The sequence below is a fragment of the Pseudonaja textilis genome, chromosome 2, assembly GCF_049901715.1.
Source record: "Pseudonaja textilis isolate UNSWEBS1 chromosome 2, rPseTex1.2, whole genome shotgun sequence".
NCBI classification, from domain to species: domain Eukaryota; kingdom Metazoa; phylum Chordata; class Lepidosauria; order Squamata; family Elapidae; genus Pseudonaja; species Pseudonaja textilis.
The window spans coordinates 66109006-66126336 of record NC_141991.1 but is presented as its reverse complement, the minus strand read 5'-3'; the positions used below and the strand labels follow the sequence as shown (position 1 = coordinate 66126336).

Below are 17331 nucleotides of genomic sequence, written 5' to 3'. Positions count from 1 at the left end.
TGGAGTTTCTTCTCGGCAGAAATTTCCCAGTGATAACCCCTTGCCGTAACTGGGAGAGTTCTGCTGTTGCCAGGAATGTTGTATTAATGCTGATCTTTGATGCACTTCTTGATAACTCCTAATCTCTAAAACCGAAGAATCATCTCTGGGCGTATTATTGTCATAATACTTGCTGATATTATTAACCCCATTCTGTTTCTTCATGCTGTATGTCTCTTTCTCTCCCCTCCCTCACCTGAATTAATGGGGTTGCAGATCCTGTTTCTTTTCTGTTTGAACTGAAATTATGGTCAAGAGAAAGTGGCCAGTGACTGGACCGTGGAGCCGGGGGAAGTTCTTAAGCCCCTTCCTTGTATTACTGACGCTTCTCTCTCTTGCCAAGGCTTCCGCTGGCAGGCTGCCAGACTTTACTGAGCCCCATTGTTAGTTGTGGTCCTCCGGGGGTGCTGCTCACCAGACCTGTTATCCTAGCCATAGATCACTGTGTGGAGCCAAACTCTGAGACCTGGAACCTGCGCCTCAAGAAGCAATCCTGTGAGGGCACATGGGAGGTGAGGCCTAGCTGGAGTGTACACGTTGAGCAACTTGTGGGTTGTTGCAACGCTAGGGCTAGTCCTTGACTTACAACGATTCGTTTAGTGCCTGTTCAAAGTTACAACAGCACTGAAAAAAGTGACTGGGGAGCATTTTTCACACTTACGACCATTGTAGCATCCCCGCAATCACATGATCAAAATTCAGGTGCTTGGCAATTGACTCACATTTATGACCGTTGCAGTGTCCTGGGTATCTCCTTTTGCCGCTTTCTGACAAGCAAAGTCAATGGGGAAGCCAGAATCACTTAACAGCCAGGTAACTAACATATCAACTGCGGTGATTCCCTTAGCAACCGAGGCAAGCAAGGTCACAAAATGGGGCAAAGTTCACTTCACAAATGTCTCATTTAGCAACAAAAAAAATTGGGCTCAGTTGTGATAGTAAGTCAAGGACTACCCATATTTTATGCAAAACAGATGAATGTCATGCCAAATACACTCCTTTTAGCAACTGATAAAATATGTTAAAAACCAGTAGCCTGTCCTTGTTTGTTTTGCAAAACATACATTGTTTCTACGTAGTTCCCAGCACTTGGGGCCTAAGATCATCTAACGGTAAGATCCAGGGGTCTCCTTACTCTGGAAAGCAGCCGCAACACTCAGGGCCTTCTTGATAATGGCTGCTCAGAATTCTCCCTGAAAAAACTGCTTGGGGCCTATATTAATAGATCTTCACACCAGGTGAAGTCCTTCTAAATTTCTTCATTTAATATTAATTATTTAATCATTGCTTTTATATAATTGGCCTGCTTTGCTACAAGAGGTTTTTTTCCCTCTAAATCTGCGTTTTTGTTTCAGTGGATTTGTCTTCAGCGCTGTGCTATTATTTATGCATTGATTTCTCGTTTTGCATTGTATGTATGATTATTCTTCTCCCAAATAACACCAGTGATGAGATACTCCGAACTAATCCAAATAATTTAAGTAAACAACCAAGAATAGCACTGACACCCACCCCAAACACCATGAATCAATCTTTTGTCTGGTTTCCTTGGATATCATTTTAAGCCTATTTTCGCATACCCAAAGCCAGGTCTTTGCCTTGTTTTCTAAAAAAAGAAAAGAAAAAAGAAACCTAAATTCTCCCTCAAGTGCTCCACTGTATGATTTTGCTTTTTTGCAGAGTATACACAGCCCTGTTACACTACCGATTCAATTTAATGGGTTGCGTTATCCTCAAGAGAGAATCTCACAGGCTTCTCTGAGGAGGCAGTTCTAGTTTGGGCCCTGCAGTGAGGGGTTGGATACAACCAGGCCCCTTAGAGCAACTGAATGTAATGCAAACAATATGGATGCTGCAAAAAAATCAAAAACAGGAAAACCCTGTTCCACTCAGGCTTAAGTTGCAGTCCTTACTCGATAGACTAGTGAAGCCTTGTTGTGACCCTAGCTGTGCCAAGTGATATGTCAACCTGCCATTCTTTGTCACGTGTTCATTGGGTGTCCTCTTCCACTATCTCTGGGTTTGCCCTAATCTCCCTCCCTCCCTCTCTCTGATATCGATGTGTTATGTTCTGCTCTTTTGCCATTTCTCATTTTCTGATGTGGTGATTGTCTTCCTTTTCCACCGTTTTAGGACGTACTGCAGTTGGGAGACCCAGCATCTTCTGAACTGTTCCATTGCCAGCTGGAGCCCCAAGCTTGCTACATCTTCACAGAGCAATTGGGCCGCTTTGCGTTGGTGGGAGAATCACTCAGCATGGCTGCTTCAAAGCGCCTGAAACTGGTTCTCTTTGCACCCACAACTTGTACTGGGCTGGAATATGATGTCCGTGTATATTGCCTCAGTGACACCCGTGATGCCCTTAAGGTACAACTCTTCCATGTGCGGTCCCTGGAAGCCTTCTTCCATAAATCTCGCATATGTTGGAGTACAATGGTTTTTACTACTGTTCAAGGACTCATCATTTGTTCATTTGTACTTGTTTCAGTACTTTTGATCACGTAGCCAGGACAGAACTTTAATAAAACAATCCCTAGCCTAATTGCAGGATTACGGCTCTGCAGATCTTCAGTGGAGTACATTTCATCAGACGGTGGGGCAGAGAGCCCCTTTGAAGCAATGCAGCAATGCAGCAATAACGGTGTCATGCTTTTTAAGTAGTTAAATGACGTTTTCTTCCCTTAGTGGTTGTTTCGGTGTGCATGTAGCACACACCAACGCTTTTTTTAGCGAGAAGACTGGTTAATTCAGGCAACTGGTTGACCTTAATGGTTGAGACACAATATGCAGTGAAGCCTTTTACAAAGGGAAATTGTTCATTATGCGCACTTTCCTACACAAGAAGCCTAATTTCTCCCTATGCAACTATTCAGCCTTTCCCATAATAACCCTAGTATGTTCTTCTAGTATGCTAATATTTTCAATCCAGGAATTTTGTTTCCACAATGCAGAATCTCCATGGTTTAGATTCAAGTTACTGAACTCCACAACATAACAGAGTTGGAAGTGTCTTTCTAGCTCATCCAGTCCAACCTCATGATCAGTGCAAGAATCCAGACTAAAGCATCCCTAATGGATGGTTACATTCACATCCATCCCTTGGGGAATTCTATGAGGAATCCTGTATTTCAAACCAAAGGTTGACTCAGCAGCATATGTTATAGGCCAGATTCCAGAAAAAGTGACAAGAGTTAGGGAAAGCATGTAATTTGTTTTAAATTTATATTTAATGAAAGTTGATTGTATTAATAAAGTTGTTTTCCATATTTAGTAATTTCCACTTACTGTTCCATTAATAATGGACTTTTTAAGAAATCTAGAAAAAAATTGCAAAAACAACTTGGCTATTTATCTGAGGTCCTAAGGTAGAGTAATGGGTTATCTAATGTCTCTGGGACTAATTGTGACTCTCTTAATGTTTTGTGGGTAGTTTTTTAATTGTAAATCACTTGAGTCATTGGGCAGCCTCAAATTTTATGAATAATAAATAAACTCCAAAATGCAAAAATTGTAAGGTCATGATATGTCTTTGAAGACTCAGGTTTAGCATCCTTTGACTATTCAGTCAATGGGCAAAACTTTCAGCCTTGAGAGCCACACATAATATCTACAATTAGTTTAATTCCTCTGCATTTAGACATGCATGGAATGCCATCACACATACACACACACACACACACACACACACACATCATTTTTTTTTCACCATCATCACCACTATCTTCTCACACATTGTCCCTCTTGAAGGCCTGAACTGCAGCTTAGTAACCATAGGATAGTACTTGCTTCTTTAATTCCCCTCAATTGGGCATGTTTCCTGTGTTCATACCATTACAGGAAGTGGTACAAATAGAGAAGCAAATGGGTGGACAGCTGATCGGTGCACCCCGAATCTTGCACTTCAAGGACAGTTATCACAATCTGCGTCTCTCCATCCATGATGTGCCCAGTTCCCTGTGGAAGAGCAAGCTCCTAGTCAGCTACCAGGCAAGGTTTCTACTAATCCCGGGGTTATTTTTTATCCAAGGCAAGGCAATACTGATACTTTGTCTGAAATTGCTAGAGTTACTCTTGCCCTTTTATGCCCATATTCTTTACAAAAGTTGAATAGAGTTGTAACCACCAACCTATCTATAGCCCAGGAATATCGCCTCAAGACAAGAAAATCTTGACTGTTCTCTTTCTGCAGTGGTTTGAAAAGTGATTTGGAATATATGAGCAGCACACATCACACGTGTTACTCCCTCCTTGAGTCAACCATGTTGTTTCTTGGATTAGATAGTTTCTTCAAATAATTGTTTAGAAGTGCAACATGCATACATACATAAATCCCCTTTGAATCCACATTGCTGAACAATCCAGTTTTTAGTCAATTTGGGAGCAGACAGTAGTTATGCATCTGCTATTTGGTACCAACCTGTACTTGGTTTGGCTGAAGCTATTGGCACTTCCTTGTAACTTCAGCCAAGAAGTTTTTTCACAATTCTTTAAAAAAACATCATCTTGTAATTTGCACCTGGCCTTCCCCCTTATAGGAAATTCCCTTCTACCATCTTTGGAGTGGGCTGCAGCCCTATCTACACTGTACCTTCACACTGGAGCGACTCAGCACCAACACATGCCAATTGGCATGCAAAATTTGGATCTGGCAGGTGGAGGGTGATGGGCAAAGCTTCAATATTGACTTCAACATTGCCAAGGTAAGGGCAAGAATATAACAAAGGGAGACTGTGAAAACTTCTGTTAACTTCTTGGCTGGGTCTCCTGTGCTGGCAGAGGAGGGATTAGACTGGATGAGCCCTGTTAACCACACAGTGGAGCTCAGCAGGTATTTTACTGAATACCTATTACCTATCTTTTGAATAGCTTTCATGTTCTTTATGTGGCTTTCTAGCTAGAATATTGGGTATGATCTCATAGAGGTCCTGCTGAATGTACTTGAGAGTAGGCATCAGGGTAGATTTGTGTCACAGGACTTTGTCTTGTATACAATCCTTCCACTTTCTATTTTTTTATTGTAAAAGCCAATGCCAAGCCATCCAGAAAACAATAAATTACAGACCTGTTCTGAAATATTCCTGACTTCCTAAGTTACAGTTCATGAACCAGGATGACTGTTAGGACTGCATTCTCACCTATATTATGTCCCTTTTCTCCTCGCGTCCACTTTGTTTGTTGGAACATCGGGAGTGAAATGAAATAACAAGAAACAGTCTACCCTGTACCATACAGGACTTTGTAAAAGATAACTAGCATCTTGATTTGCATCCATAAGCCTTCTGAGAGCTAGCAGCAACTCCCACATGGTCTTCAAGGGCAGCCCCATGTAGAGGACATTAGTTCAGCCAGGAGGTGACTAAGACATGAGTGACCACATACAATACCTTCGAATTTTGGAACGGGTGCAGTTAACACATTAGATGCACAAAGCACGTGACCAAGGCTACCACGTGTTCTTTAAGCAAGAGCTATGAGTTTAACAGGGCTCCCAAATTACACACTGGGCCTGAGTGGAAAAATGCTATCCTATATAAAACCAATGATGGAAATTTTCAGTTCCTGGATAAGGGGAGCCCAAAACCCATACCAACTGTTGTATTGTCAGAAACAAGGAACATCAATTTAGTGTTGATTTATAACACAGAATTTTAGCCATATTCCGATTTTTGTCTTAATAGCCTGTGCAGTCAATTAACCTTAAATCAGTAAGTCCCACTTCAGATACAGTAATGGATTTGGTCAAATCCTATCTCTGCACTAATAGCCAACAAACAAGTAGAAGTGCAAGCAAGAGCCATATAGCTTTTTTGCTCCTTCCTAGCTTCATAAACTCTGGCCTATAAAGCCGCGGAACTTATATCTTTCATATAAAGAGGTTTCTAATAAACTAGAGTATATGGAGAAATGCTTGAATGCATATGACTAGCGCTTGCTGAAATTTCAGTGGCTAGAGGAGCGGTCGGATAGTTAGACTCCATTTTTTGTTTGAGGAAGCAAACTGCATTGCCAAATTAGAGGATATTTGGAAAGAAACAACATTATAGTTAGAAATCCTCATTCTCCTTAAAACTTGCATCTGACCAAATAGAATAAACAACCTTGTTATTATATACTTTTAGCTTTTTCTCTCAGCCCAGAATACTTACCACAAAGAGAGTATACATAGGACCTAATAATCGCCTCTTTTTCCTCAGGATGCACGGTTTTCGGATTGGCTACCCCCAGACAATGAGGCTGGCTCTCCTGCCCTGGTGGGCCCCAGTGCCTTCAAGATTCCTTTTCTTATCCGCCAGAAAATCATAAGTAGTCTGGATGCCCCAGTGGCCCGTGGGGCTGACTGGAGAGCTTTAGCCCAGAAGCTGCACCTTGACAGGTATAAGGATTCTTTCTATAAAAGTGTACGAGTATAGAAGATGGAACTTGCTGGTACAGAAATACGTGAGCTGGGTAGTAGTAATGTGGGCTGTGCAATTCTGACAGAGTGCTGGGAAGGTTTGCCATCACAGAAATGCTGGCCGTTTTTATTTGTATCCTTTCCCTCTTTCCACAGCCATCTCAGCTACTTTGCTTCAAAACCAAGCCCAACAGCCATGATCTTGAACTTATGGGAGGCACGTCACTTCCCCAATGGAAACCTCAACCAGCTGGCTGCTGCTGTGGCTGAAGTGGGCAAGCAGGACAGCTCCCTTTTCATGGTTTCAGAAGCTGAGTGCTAAAGCCCTAGACAGGGACAACGCAGGCCTCAGTCTGGAGATGATGAGGGGCACCTCCATTTCAAGGGTCACAGCATCTGTACTTGTCCTGCTTTGAATATGCCTGTGTGCCCTATCTGATCCTTGTGCCAAATTCAGCCAGAAGGCAAACACACTGGGCTCAGTCTCCAGAAGCCATGGAAAAGGCTACCAAATCCCTACTCTGCTGCTACCAAAGCAGTTCTGGAATTGGTTGGGGTAGGTCTGTTTTTCTACCAAGTAGGCTGGCAAGCAAGTCTGATATGCTGACATCTGGCTTGGATAATTATTCTAGAGCTTTCTTCCACTCTAGCATGGGAAGCAAAAAGAAAGAAAATGGTTAGCACAGAAGTCATTGTGAGTGACCAGGATAAAAGGTAAGCTTTGCTTTGAAGCTTAGTCATCTGTGTCCAGTCCACTGCATCCTCCAGGAAGCCCTTTGCCATAATAAAGTTTTTAAAAAGAGGGTAGCTCAGGATAGTTCCAGAGCCATTTTTGTAAATGTTTGCTCCAGCCCAAGAGGTATCTGACACTCAGTCAGAGAGGGCAGCCCAAGAGTTGGTGGCTTGCAGACACCTGGAGACCCATGGGACAAGGAAGAAGCAGAAGGTCAACCAAAGGATGAGGGCCTTGCTCTCCTGGTGACTGTATCTGTGCCTCCTTAGTCCTTGCCCAGTGTATATGCAAGGGATTTGTGCGTGTGCGTGGAAGTCTGATCTGTGCAGTGAACGTGTGCTGGACCAGGCAGGTCTATGCCGTATTGTGTAAAGATCGTTTTTTATTCTGTATTCAAGTGCATTCAAGTATTTACACTTGGCCTTATGTACATATCAGCGTCTCGCACAGGGTTTTGGCGGGCATGAATGTAAATAAATTATATATATATATATTGCTACATGAGGCTTCTTGTATCTATGCTCATACTTCACTGATAGAAGCCTGAATTCTAAAACAGGCAGCCAGAGTTTGTAGCTTGAAGTATTCAGTTGCTCTCCTAAGCAACTTAAGGATGTGGAAATGATGAGGTTATGAAATTACTTTCATATTAGCCTCTTCTACCATAGCTAACTGGATTAAGCTCTTTGGAAAAATAATGATAGCCTGAGAATCCAAGAGGCAATGGAGTTTGGTTTATTTCCCTCCTTGCTTTGAGCATGAATCAGAAATGTTAAACAAAACTGCAAAGATGGAGTACCACAGCTACCGAAATCTGGCTTTCTGCAATTTTGTCACAGCTGCCTTAAAGAAGAATAAAGTCCATGCTGCAGACCAAGACCTGTATCTAGTGAAGAACAATCCAGTCTCCTGCTTATTAAGAGATCTTTGTGCGGCAGGCCACAGCAGCAATGAGTGCAGCTCCCTTCCCTGAGCCATCCTCTGACAATAAGAATTTGACATTGCAGCTTGGAGCCAGCAGAGCTACTGTATCCTGAAGTTTTTTTGCAAAGCTGTAAACAGAAAGAAATACTACCATAGGAAAAGGAACCAACATTTTGCCCAGAATCAAGCAAACCCCAAACCAACAACATAACACCTGAGTTAACACCCTGCCTAGAAATATTGGCTCTTCTTGTTTACTCCTTCTTCTTTTCCACAAAATAAAGCTAACTAACATTGCAAGCTCCAAATATCCCAAAGATTATATGTAATACAATTTTGCCCGCCCCCTGTGATACAGAAAAGTCAACTCACTAAGGATTCATCTTGTATACTGTCCCATCCACGCCAACCGTCACCTCCAGCTTTGTCATGCGCTTATTTTCTCGAATCTTTTCTACAACAGCTGCCACTGCAGCTGCACACATCATAGCAGCTCGTGAAGTCACGGTATGACACACTTCCTTCACCACTTTGGCATCCTCAGGAGAAACGGGCAACCCCAGCTCTTCCAGGAGCTGATAAACATGCTGGCGGCTTTGGCTGTCACTTAATAATATTAGAAGTAGAGATAGAAATTGGTTCTTTACTAACCTTACAATGTGGAAATATGGGGATTCTGGCAATCTCAATTGGGCCTCCTTTTAGGCATACTCATTCTAAAGAAATTGTTTGTATGACCAACTGTGATCAGTAATATTTGGCACACTCTAAACAACCTGCACAGTTCCATACAATGTATAATGCATCCATGATCACTCTATAGTCATATACCAACTTGCCTATTTTCTAAATCTTGTTCTGGCTGACTTTTTACAGAATTTAGACACTAGGGCAGATGCAGTCTGAGTAGAATGGAACAGAATAGAACAGAACAGAACAGAACAGAACAGAACAGAACAGAACAGAACAGAATAGAATACTTTATTGGCCAAGTGTGATTGGACACACAAGGAATCTGTCTTGGTGTAAATACTCTCAGTATACATAAAGAAAAGGTACATTCGTTAAGAATCAAGAATCATAACGTACAACACTTAATGATAGTCATAGGGTACAATCAACAATCAAATCATACTAGGAAACAGTCAATATAAATTGTAAGGATAGAAGTGACAAAGTTAGTCCTACAATCACAAATGGGAGGGGATGGGTGATAAGGAGTGATGAGAAGATTAACAGTAATAGTAGTGCAGACTTTGTAATAGTTGAACAGTGTGGAGGGAATTATTTGTTTAGCAGAGTGATGGCTTTCGGGAAAAACAGTTCTTTTATCTTGTTCTTCATTAAAAGGAAAGACCAAGATAGACATGAGAAAGCCAAGTAAGTTCACTCCAGACAGAAAGATGAATAGATAGAATAGTAAAATCTAAAGCTGATAATTTTAGGCATTTTAACTGCATTGGAACTTAAATTCTACATCTAATGGCAAGGTTCCTAGTATCAAGCAAAACCATTATAGACAATGGAATATATAAATACTTACTTCTCAATGTCTGATAATAATTTAGTGGGAAAGATGCCTTTGTTGTTAAGTCCTTTTAACTCATGACCTTTAAAGAGGATATTGCGAGATGCTAACTCCAACAGAACATAGCGCACTATCTCACCCAAATACATGCCACTAATCATCTTCTCAAATCTGTGGGACATGGAAATCAGTATCATACAAGGAGATGATCTTACCGGCAGCCATCACCACAGACCCCACCAGTCAATCCTCATTAAAAATACACAGAGTCACCTTTGTTGGCTAGGATTGAGAGATTCTTTATCCACTATGTCATCATAAGGTGTAATGTAGTGTTCAAGACAGCCATCATCTCCAAATGCCCCGCATTCCATATTGATGCACATTCTGCCATCATTACTATCCAAGGTGCCCACATTTCTCATTTCTTCCATATAGCAAGCATTGCATCCAGTTCCTTGAGAAAAAATAAGAAAGGAAATGAATCTGCTCAAAATTTACTATCATACTTTCCTCCATTCTGACCAAGAAAATGCTGTGGGCCAAGGATAATTTTTTTTAAAAAAGTCTGCCCAATTACCGTATTTCCCCATGTATAAGCCACCCCCTTTTTCCAAAATTTTCAAGCCCAAAAAGTAGGGGGGTGGCATATACAAAGCAGGTACACTTTTTATACGTGAAAAATGCATAAAATAATAAAGTAGGAATAAACTGGTTTTCCAGCAGTATGCTATACTTTTTTGTAAAAATTGTACGTGATGATACGATTACGAGTGCGAGTACGCGATAGAAATGCATACGCTAGGCATCGGCCTGAATGCTTCGTTCCTACTCTCGTTCCGATGCGTGGATTGCTAGCGTCGCCGCACCGCTTGGCGTCATGACCGAAGTTGTAGATCTAGACGTCGAATTTTGTTTCTTTGTAAATTTTCTTTCTTCATAACTTGTTTCTCTAATAAAATATTTTTTTCAAAACTTCACAGTCCAAAAATTGGGGGAGTGGCTTATACAAAGGGGGTGCTTATACATGGGGAAATACGGTATTTTTGCATTTTAAATGTATTAGGAATATAGTCTCATATATTAAGGATTAATGGCCTGGAACAACAGGACATGTAGCCAACAATGCCAAGACACATAGAGGAAGGACGAATCTGCACTTAGGAAAATGTCCTCCTGAACTTCAAAGATGGACTCATTTATACAGTCTTATTATTTATAAAGAAGGGCGGATAAGTGGCTCAGGAGTTAAAATGCTGGGCTTGTCAACTGGAAAACCAGAAGCCCAGGTTTGAGACCCAAGTACCATGTGACCGGGTGAGCTCCTGTCCTCATTCCAGCTCCTATCAACCTAGCAATTCGAAAGCATGTAAATGCAAATAGGTAAATAGGTACCACTTCCGTGGAAAAGTAAGAGAGCTCTGTGATGTCATGCTGGCCAAATGACTACAGAAATGTCTTTAGACAGTACTGGCTCAATGGCCTTGAAACAAAGATGAGCACCACCCCCTTTAGTCAGCAACGACCAGTGGAGCAAAATCCACAGGGACTCCTTTACATTACCTTTTACTATCTATAAAGATTCATCCTACTGATCTCTCATTCTATTTACCTAGTTTACTGAAAGACAAAATATAATTTTTGAAATCATAAATGATGCTGTTTCCCAACTTACCAACAATAAGACCAACTTCACAGTTATGGTCTAAGTAGGCACATGACATCATTGTTCCCACTGTGTCATTCACTAAGGCAACCACATCTACATCAATAGTCTGGGAAAAGAAAGTGCGGAAGGGAGAGAGAAAACAGCAAGATGTGTTACCAGGCAACATGATTTCCTGTCACCAAGTAACCAGCACAGATCCATTGGGTTTGTCGCACTGAAAATTAGTCGTCTTTTCCTTCTCTTTTAATATTGGAAGTGCTGCCCTATCAGCCTAAAGGGAGCTCTTCAACTGTGTCACTACTACCCAGTTGATTTGGTGAAGGGATATCAATGTTTGTTTATGAAACTAGATTCACTAAATCAATAGCAAAATAGGTACACTCTGTGAATGCCTTAGCCCAAGTAGCAATGGATGAGTAGGGTAAGCTTTAACACAAAATGGCTCAGGATTTAGAAGGAAGTTAAACCACCTTTCTTCAATAAACCCATTTTGTTCAAACAACCCAGTAAAAGGTGAGGCAGCTCTAAAATCCTACCTAGTTAGCTAGTTAGTTCTCCATCAAAAGAAGTAAATATAAACTGTAGCTATAGTTGTAAACTCAAGTCTCACCTTTATAAACTCATTTGCAGTATTTTTCATCTACCCTAAACCAGTATAGTGGTTGTCAGCATCCAAGCCAAACCCACCTCTGCCTGGCCAATGGAGTCAATGATACAATGAAGTTTTGTCACTTATTTTTTTTCCTCTGGTGTAAGAATTTATGAGATACCAAGTAGTTCATAGAGAATATGTGAGGTTTTCGTTTTCCAAATAGTGACTTTTGAACCAGTAATTGTGTGATTATGTAACTGTATAATTATGTGCTGGTATCAGTAAGAACTGATCAGATTAATGGCCAATTGTGTACAGCATATGATGAGAATAGGGGCAGTCACTTTTCCAATCTGATATACTGTACTTCAATTATGGCACACTATGCAGTATATACTGACCGTATTTGCACAACATATACCGGTTACTGAATTGATCTACTTTTGAGATGCTACAATGCAATGAACTAAAAACCAGATGGTTTGGGTTAATACAATACAATAAGTCACCAAAAAAAATCTAATCAAGATTTTTAATCAACATTCTAAGCATAATATTCTATATCAACAGCAGCATGAGTGTGGATGAGTGGTAGTGTCAGAACAAGCAAGATACTATAGTGGCTATAACAACACAAGCCAAACTTTGTCCTTTTTTATGTGTGTTATATCACACAAATGTACAAAAGATTGGGGCTTTATTCCAATCCTAAATCTGTGAACCTCTCTGAGGACACCACTATAGAAGAATGCAGCTACCAGGTCTTGACCTTGGTAAGCTGAGTGTAAATACTGCAATCCACTAAGTCAATTCAAACTTCTCACTTGTTTCTTTTGTCTTAGATATTAATTTATATCCAACTTTTCTTGTCTGGCAAGTGTTCACAGTAACTAACATTATGTAAAAATAAAAATAGTATATAAAAAACTACAAATACAAATACATAAAATAAATATTGAATCATCTAATAATGAAAACCTTAGCAAAAAAAGCTGCATTCTTGTCCTACATATAGGATTGGAGCTGGGAGCGGGGAAGAGACCAGCTGCCAGACCCCCCCTCAAAAAAAATAGTGTATTCCATAGAACACCTGGGAGAAGTGCGCCTTCCATATGCTAGAAAAATGGTCCTTTGATAGCAGGAGTTTCTTCAAGCAGGTCTTTCCTCCCAAAGTTAAAATCAGATAAGTTCATAAAGATTCAGATAAAGTCTCAACAGTTTGCAATTTTAAAGGTTACTATTAATACCTTCAATGATACCCACAGATGATTTCCAAGTTGGATCTTGCAGCGTAAGTATCATATGATCCAAAAATCTTGTACCACTTAACAACTTCAAATACAGCTTCAAGAAATGTTTAAAAGATAGTCCTGTGATAAATGTTGCAGTAGTCAAGATGGGGTATAATAACTAAGGCAAGGATAGCCACTGCCAAAATAACTGGTTTAGAGCAGAACCCAGTTCACCAAATCTACAAAACAATGCAAAGTCAATCCTTGCTGCAACAATTTACCAAGAATCCAAAGGGTCAGAGATCAAGGAACATTCCCAGACTGCAAATCTTTCCTTCAGAGGATTACAGTACTGTGCAAAACAGGATACCCTTAAATCTGCAAATCCAGTTTCCAGATTACTAACACTACTTCTATGTTGTTGTAGGATTTAAATTTAGATTATTTTCTCTCATGCAGCCCGTTATCAAACTTCATTAAGTTGTGGGGGGGAAATCCTGTGTGTGGAACTACATATATACATAAGCAATGAACAGGAAAAGACCACTTTTTGTGGGGTAAAGTAACCGGGAGGAGAGAATTTGGAATGGACAACCCAAATCTGAAGAGACATACTTCAGTACCTGCTCCTTCTCCTTTGTGCTTAGATTTGTTAACCCCCCGGGACCATTTCACATGATATACCGTATTTATCGGCGTATAACATGCACTTTTCCCCCCTGAAAATAGGGGGCAAATGATGTATGCGTGTTATACGCCGATGTCCACCCTTATTTTTTTCCTGAAATTTCCCTCTTAAAATGAAGATGCGTGTTATACGCCTGTGCGTGTTATACGCCGATAAATACGGTAAGTCCCCACTTTGTGGAAAAGAAAAACTAGGCTCAGATTTATAGAAGAGGTTTGTCAAAGAATAATAGTAAATAAGAAATTTATCTATACATTTACCCCTCTTGAAGTTGTATTTCTTGAAGTTGCATTTCTTTTAGAAAATCAGTAAGTATATAGTTTGCAAAGGAATATAGCATATACTCTCCCCATCTATAGCACCATTTTGATCGGTGTGAGTTAACCTTAGACACTGCTTTTGCATGTTATATGTACCTTCTGACGCTGTACTGCATCCCGCAACAAATTCACAACATCTTCTCCTACACAGTCAGTGGCACTGAAGCCCTTAGTCCATCTCAGCAAGATGCCCTGTCAATGCCAAGAAAAAAAGGGAAATTGCCCACTTGGAATGGTTCAAGTACAGCTGCTCTCTCCAAGCTGTTTGTACATAACATGCTATTCGATGAAACCCTTAAATTGGCCTAGGCAATATAGTGTCCGTCCATTGTTTAGAAATGTATGTATTTTTTGTAAGTACATTGCAAGTATAAACCCTGTCAAACCCTGCTTCCTTGAGCTTGAATGGAGTGCAAGGATCATTAAGTTAAAAAAATGGGATTATATGCTATACAGACCACACTGGCATTCCAGAAAAATAGTAGGTGGCAATTACTCAGGATTTTATTGGAAGTATATAGATCTAGCCAGAAAAAAAGGAAAAAATTAAATTGGGGTAGAGCACACCATGCTGAATGAGAAAAAGGTACTAGCCGGGTATGACTACCTATGCTATCTTGAGAGCCATATTGCAAAATAATGCCCATGAAATCTTAAAAGTTTCAAATGGGCCCTAAAAAACTGTAAAAACTGGAAACATTCCAATTCAGAACTGGATAGCTTTTCTACGCTTTTACAGAATTATAGCAAGTCATGACTTATCAGAAGAAAATAATGGAACTATTCAGGGGTGAAATTCAAAAATTTTCCCTGCTGGCCCTGTGGGCGTAGCTTGGTGGGCATGGCTTGGTGGGACTCAGTCTCTAAAAGGAAGAAGGCGGGTGGGTATGGGCGGGGCCAACCAATTCAAATCGTCCTTACCACCTCTCTGAAGGTAGTGAGAGGTGGTTGAATTTCACCTCTGGAACACCCCTATCAGAAAAAACGTTATCTGGAAGTCATTACTGGTGGCATTCCCAGCAGATAGCTGGATTTCCCAATTTCTTTCCTTGGTTTTTTAAAATTCTTTGTCCATCTTTTCAATTGGTTGATAGTGATTGTTTTAGAGACTATCCAACTCTAGAACATTTGTAGGTAATTTTCAATTAAAAACAGGAAATACAATAAGGAGAAAACACTTGGTTGTTGTTTTTTCATATTTCATGAGTTCATTCTGGTTTCTTTCCTGTTTCATCTCTTGTTATATACATACAATATACATACATCTGCATAATAGAATCCCACCCATTCAATTTCATACCTTATCCAGGCTTATTTGATTGCATGGAAAGGAAAAAGTGAAACCGAGTGGTAGAGCATTTTCAGACATCCCGTGCTTAGTATGAAAATCCACCATACAATTCACAATGTGGTCAAAAAGCTGTAGGAATACAAAAGAAGGGAGTGGGATATGATGCAAAAATAAAGTTGGAGTTGAAGTAACTCGATAGGCAAAATGGCTAGTCCTAATACTAAAAAGAGTATCCATACTCATATGTCAGAAGAATTCAGGAAATCCACAATCCATTCATGCTCAATCAACCAAAACTGTATCATCCTTCTCCTGCGATTACCTGTGCCCCAGTACTTTGGGTTATTTCTGGTGGAATGGCGTAAATCTCATTGATGATGTGCACACCACCCTCCTCTTGGCTCTTCACGTGTACCATCAATACTCGGAAATTGGTTCCACCTAGATCCAGTGCCAGGAAATCCCCTCTTTCTATAAAAAGTGTATGGACAACAACAGCCTCAGTGAAATAGACAGAAGTTTAAAACTCACAATCTTCATCAGAATGCTTCAAGAAAACCCTACTTTTTCTCCTGTGAGGCAAATCTCTTGCCAACCTTAACAAATGGAGTCAAAGGAAACATGTCATTTTCTTTCAGCAAATCTTACTTGCCCTCTAGCATATAAGTTTTTTTATCTGATGGCTTAAGACCTATTACTAGTTTGCTGCTGAACTACTGGCAGAATAAAACAATATATGTTGCCACTGCAAATATGTGCAGTAGGAAATGATAACTGGATCTCAAGTGTAAGTCTGGGGTAAAAGTGCATTCCTGCATGTGAAATTGTTCAAATCTATTGTCCTACGTGAATTGGGAAATCTCTGGACAGTCACTGTCTCTGAAGCCAACCCACCTCACAGGGTTGTTATTTGGGGAAAGAAGAAGGAGTATTAGATAGGTTCACTGCCTTGCGTTATATTTAAGAATAATAATAAAGGTGGAATGATAAATAAAAGCAAGCGTAGTGCCCTTTGCAGCAACATAAACAGCAGTGGTCTTGGGTCAAATAAATAACCAGATCGGGTAAGATCCAGTCACATGGAAAGCTTTCTCCTGACTTCCCTGAGGCAAAGTCCATAAATACAGTTCAAATCGCTTCCCTCTCTAGATATAGGGCTCTACCCAGCTTCCTTCTCTCACCAGAGCCATCAGGCAAATAACAGACGAAAGTGGGCAACATGCGTAGACAACTTTTCTTGCTGGGTGCCTTTGACAGACCGTTATCCATCTCTTGTCTGATTCCATTCCGTAATCTTTCCAGATCTACAATTGAAAGCTTAAAAGGAGCCAGAACTTGAGCCAGTCCCTCTCGATGGTTTCTAAGCTTCGCTTCTACAGCTGCCACTATGGCAGCCCCTAAGATACTGCCTTCATCTGATAGGATAAATTTGACAGAACATTCAGGAACCAGCTCTTTCAGGGTTTGCTGTAGTATCTCACTGTACCTGGAGGGAGAAGAAATGCCAAGGCTTTTTGAAGGATAAAGACAAAAAGTAATCCATTGCATTGGTCCCATCACTCTTTCTTGACCTATGCCCCTTTTTACGATTATCATGTTCAAAAAGGAGTAAATTCGCTTTTTATATGCATATATTGGCCTCACGTTATCCAAATTTTAATACAAAATGGTAAAAAAAAAATAGTTTGAGATGGTGTAAACAACTTCTTTAGCTTAGCAGAATCAAATATCCAAAGGAAACAATTCAAGCTTAAAAATATTTAACTGGATAGAACCATTTATCTCTTCCCTCCCCCCTCCCCCCCCCAGATGGCTTACAGCAATACAAGAAACTGCAGCAAAACAAAGGATTAGGCAGACTTACTCAGCTGATAATAAAAATAAATATTGGCTGCTAGCTGAAGAAGAGAAAAATCATTTG

At 40.3% G+C, this 17331-nt stretch overlaps 2 protein-coding genes across 3 annotated transcripts in view; one reads left to right on the top strand and one right to left on the bottom strand.

Moving 5' to 3' along the window:
- Positions 1-7665, top strand: part of UNC5A (unc-5 netrin receptor A) — a 96654-nt gene extending 88989 nt beyond the window's left edge. For both annotated transcript variants that reach the window (XM_026721100.2, XM_087924190.1), the window contains 6 exons: positions 383-551; positions 2173-2406; positions 3877-4026; positions 4575-4739; positions 6234-6412; positions 6590-7665. In XM_026721100.2, the coding sequence (XP_026576885.1) occupies positions 383-551; positions 2173-2406; positions 3877-4026; positions 4575-4739; positions 6234-6412; positions 6590-6755 (1063 nt within the window). In that variant the 3' untranslated portion in view covers positions 6756-7665. The remainder of the gene's footprint in view (positions 1-382; positions 552-2172; positions 2407-3876; positions 4027-4574; positions 4740-6233; positions 6413-6589) is intronic.
- Positions 7666-7873: 208 nt separating this feature from the next.
- Positions 7874-17331, bottom strand: part of HK3 (hexokinase 3) — a 28089-nt gene continuing 18631 nt past the window's right edge. Inside the window, exons 9-17 of the mRNA XM_026721092.2 lie at positions 16592-16896; positions 15733-15881; positions 15420-15539; positions 14216-14311; positions 11294-11393; positions 9892-10075; positions 9634-9789; positions 8463-8696; positions 7874-8218 (exon numbers count right to left, since the gene is read on the bottom strand). Coding sequence (XP_026576877.1) covers positions 8083-8218; positions 8463-8696; positions 9634-9789; positions 9892-10075; positions 11294-11393; positions 14216-14311; positions 15420-15539; positions 15733-15881; positions 16592-16896 — 1480 coding nt within the window. The 3' untranslated portion in view covers positions 7874-8082. The remainder of the gene's footprint in view (positions 8219-8462; positions 8697-9633; positions 9790-9891; positions 10076-11293; positions 11394-14215; positions 14312-15419; positions 15540-15732; positions 15882-16591; positions 16897-17331) is intronic.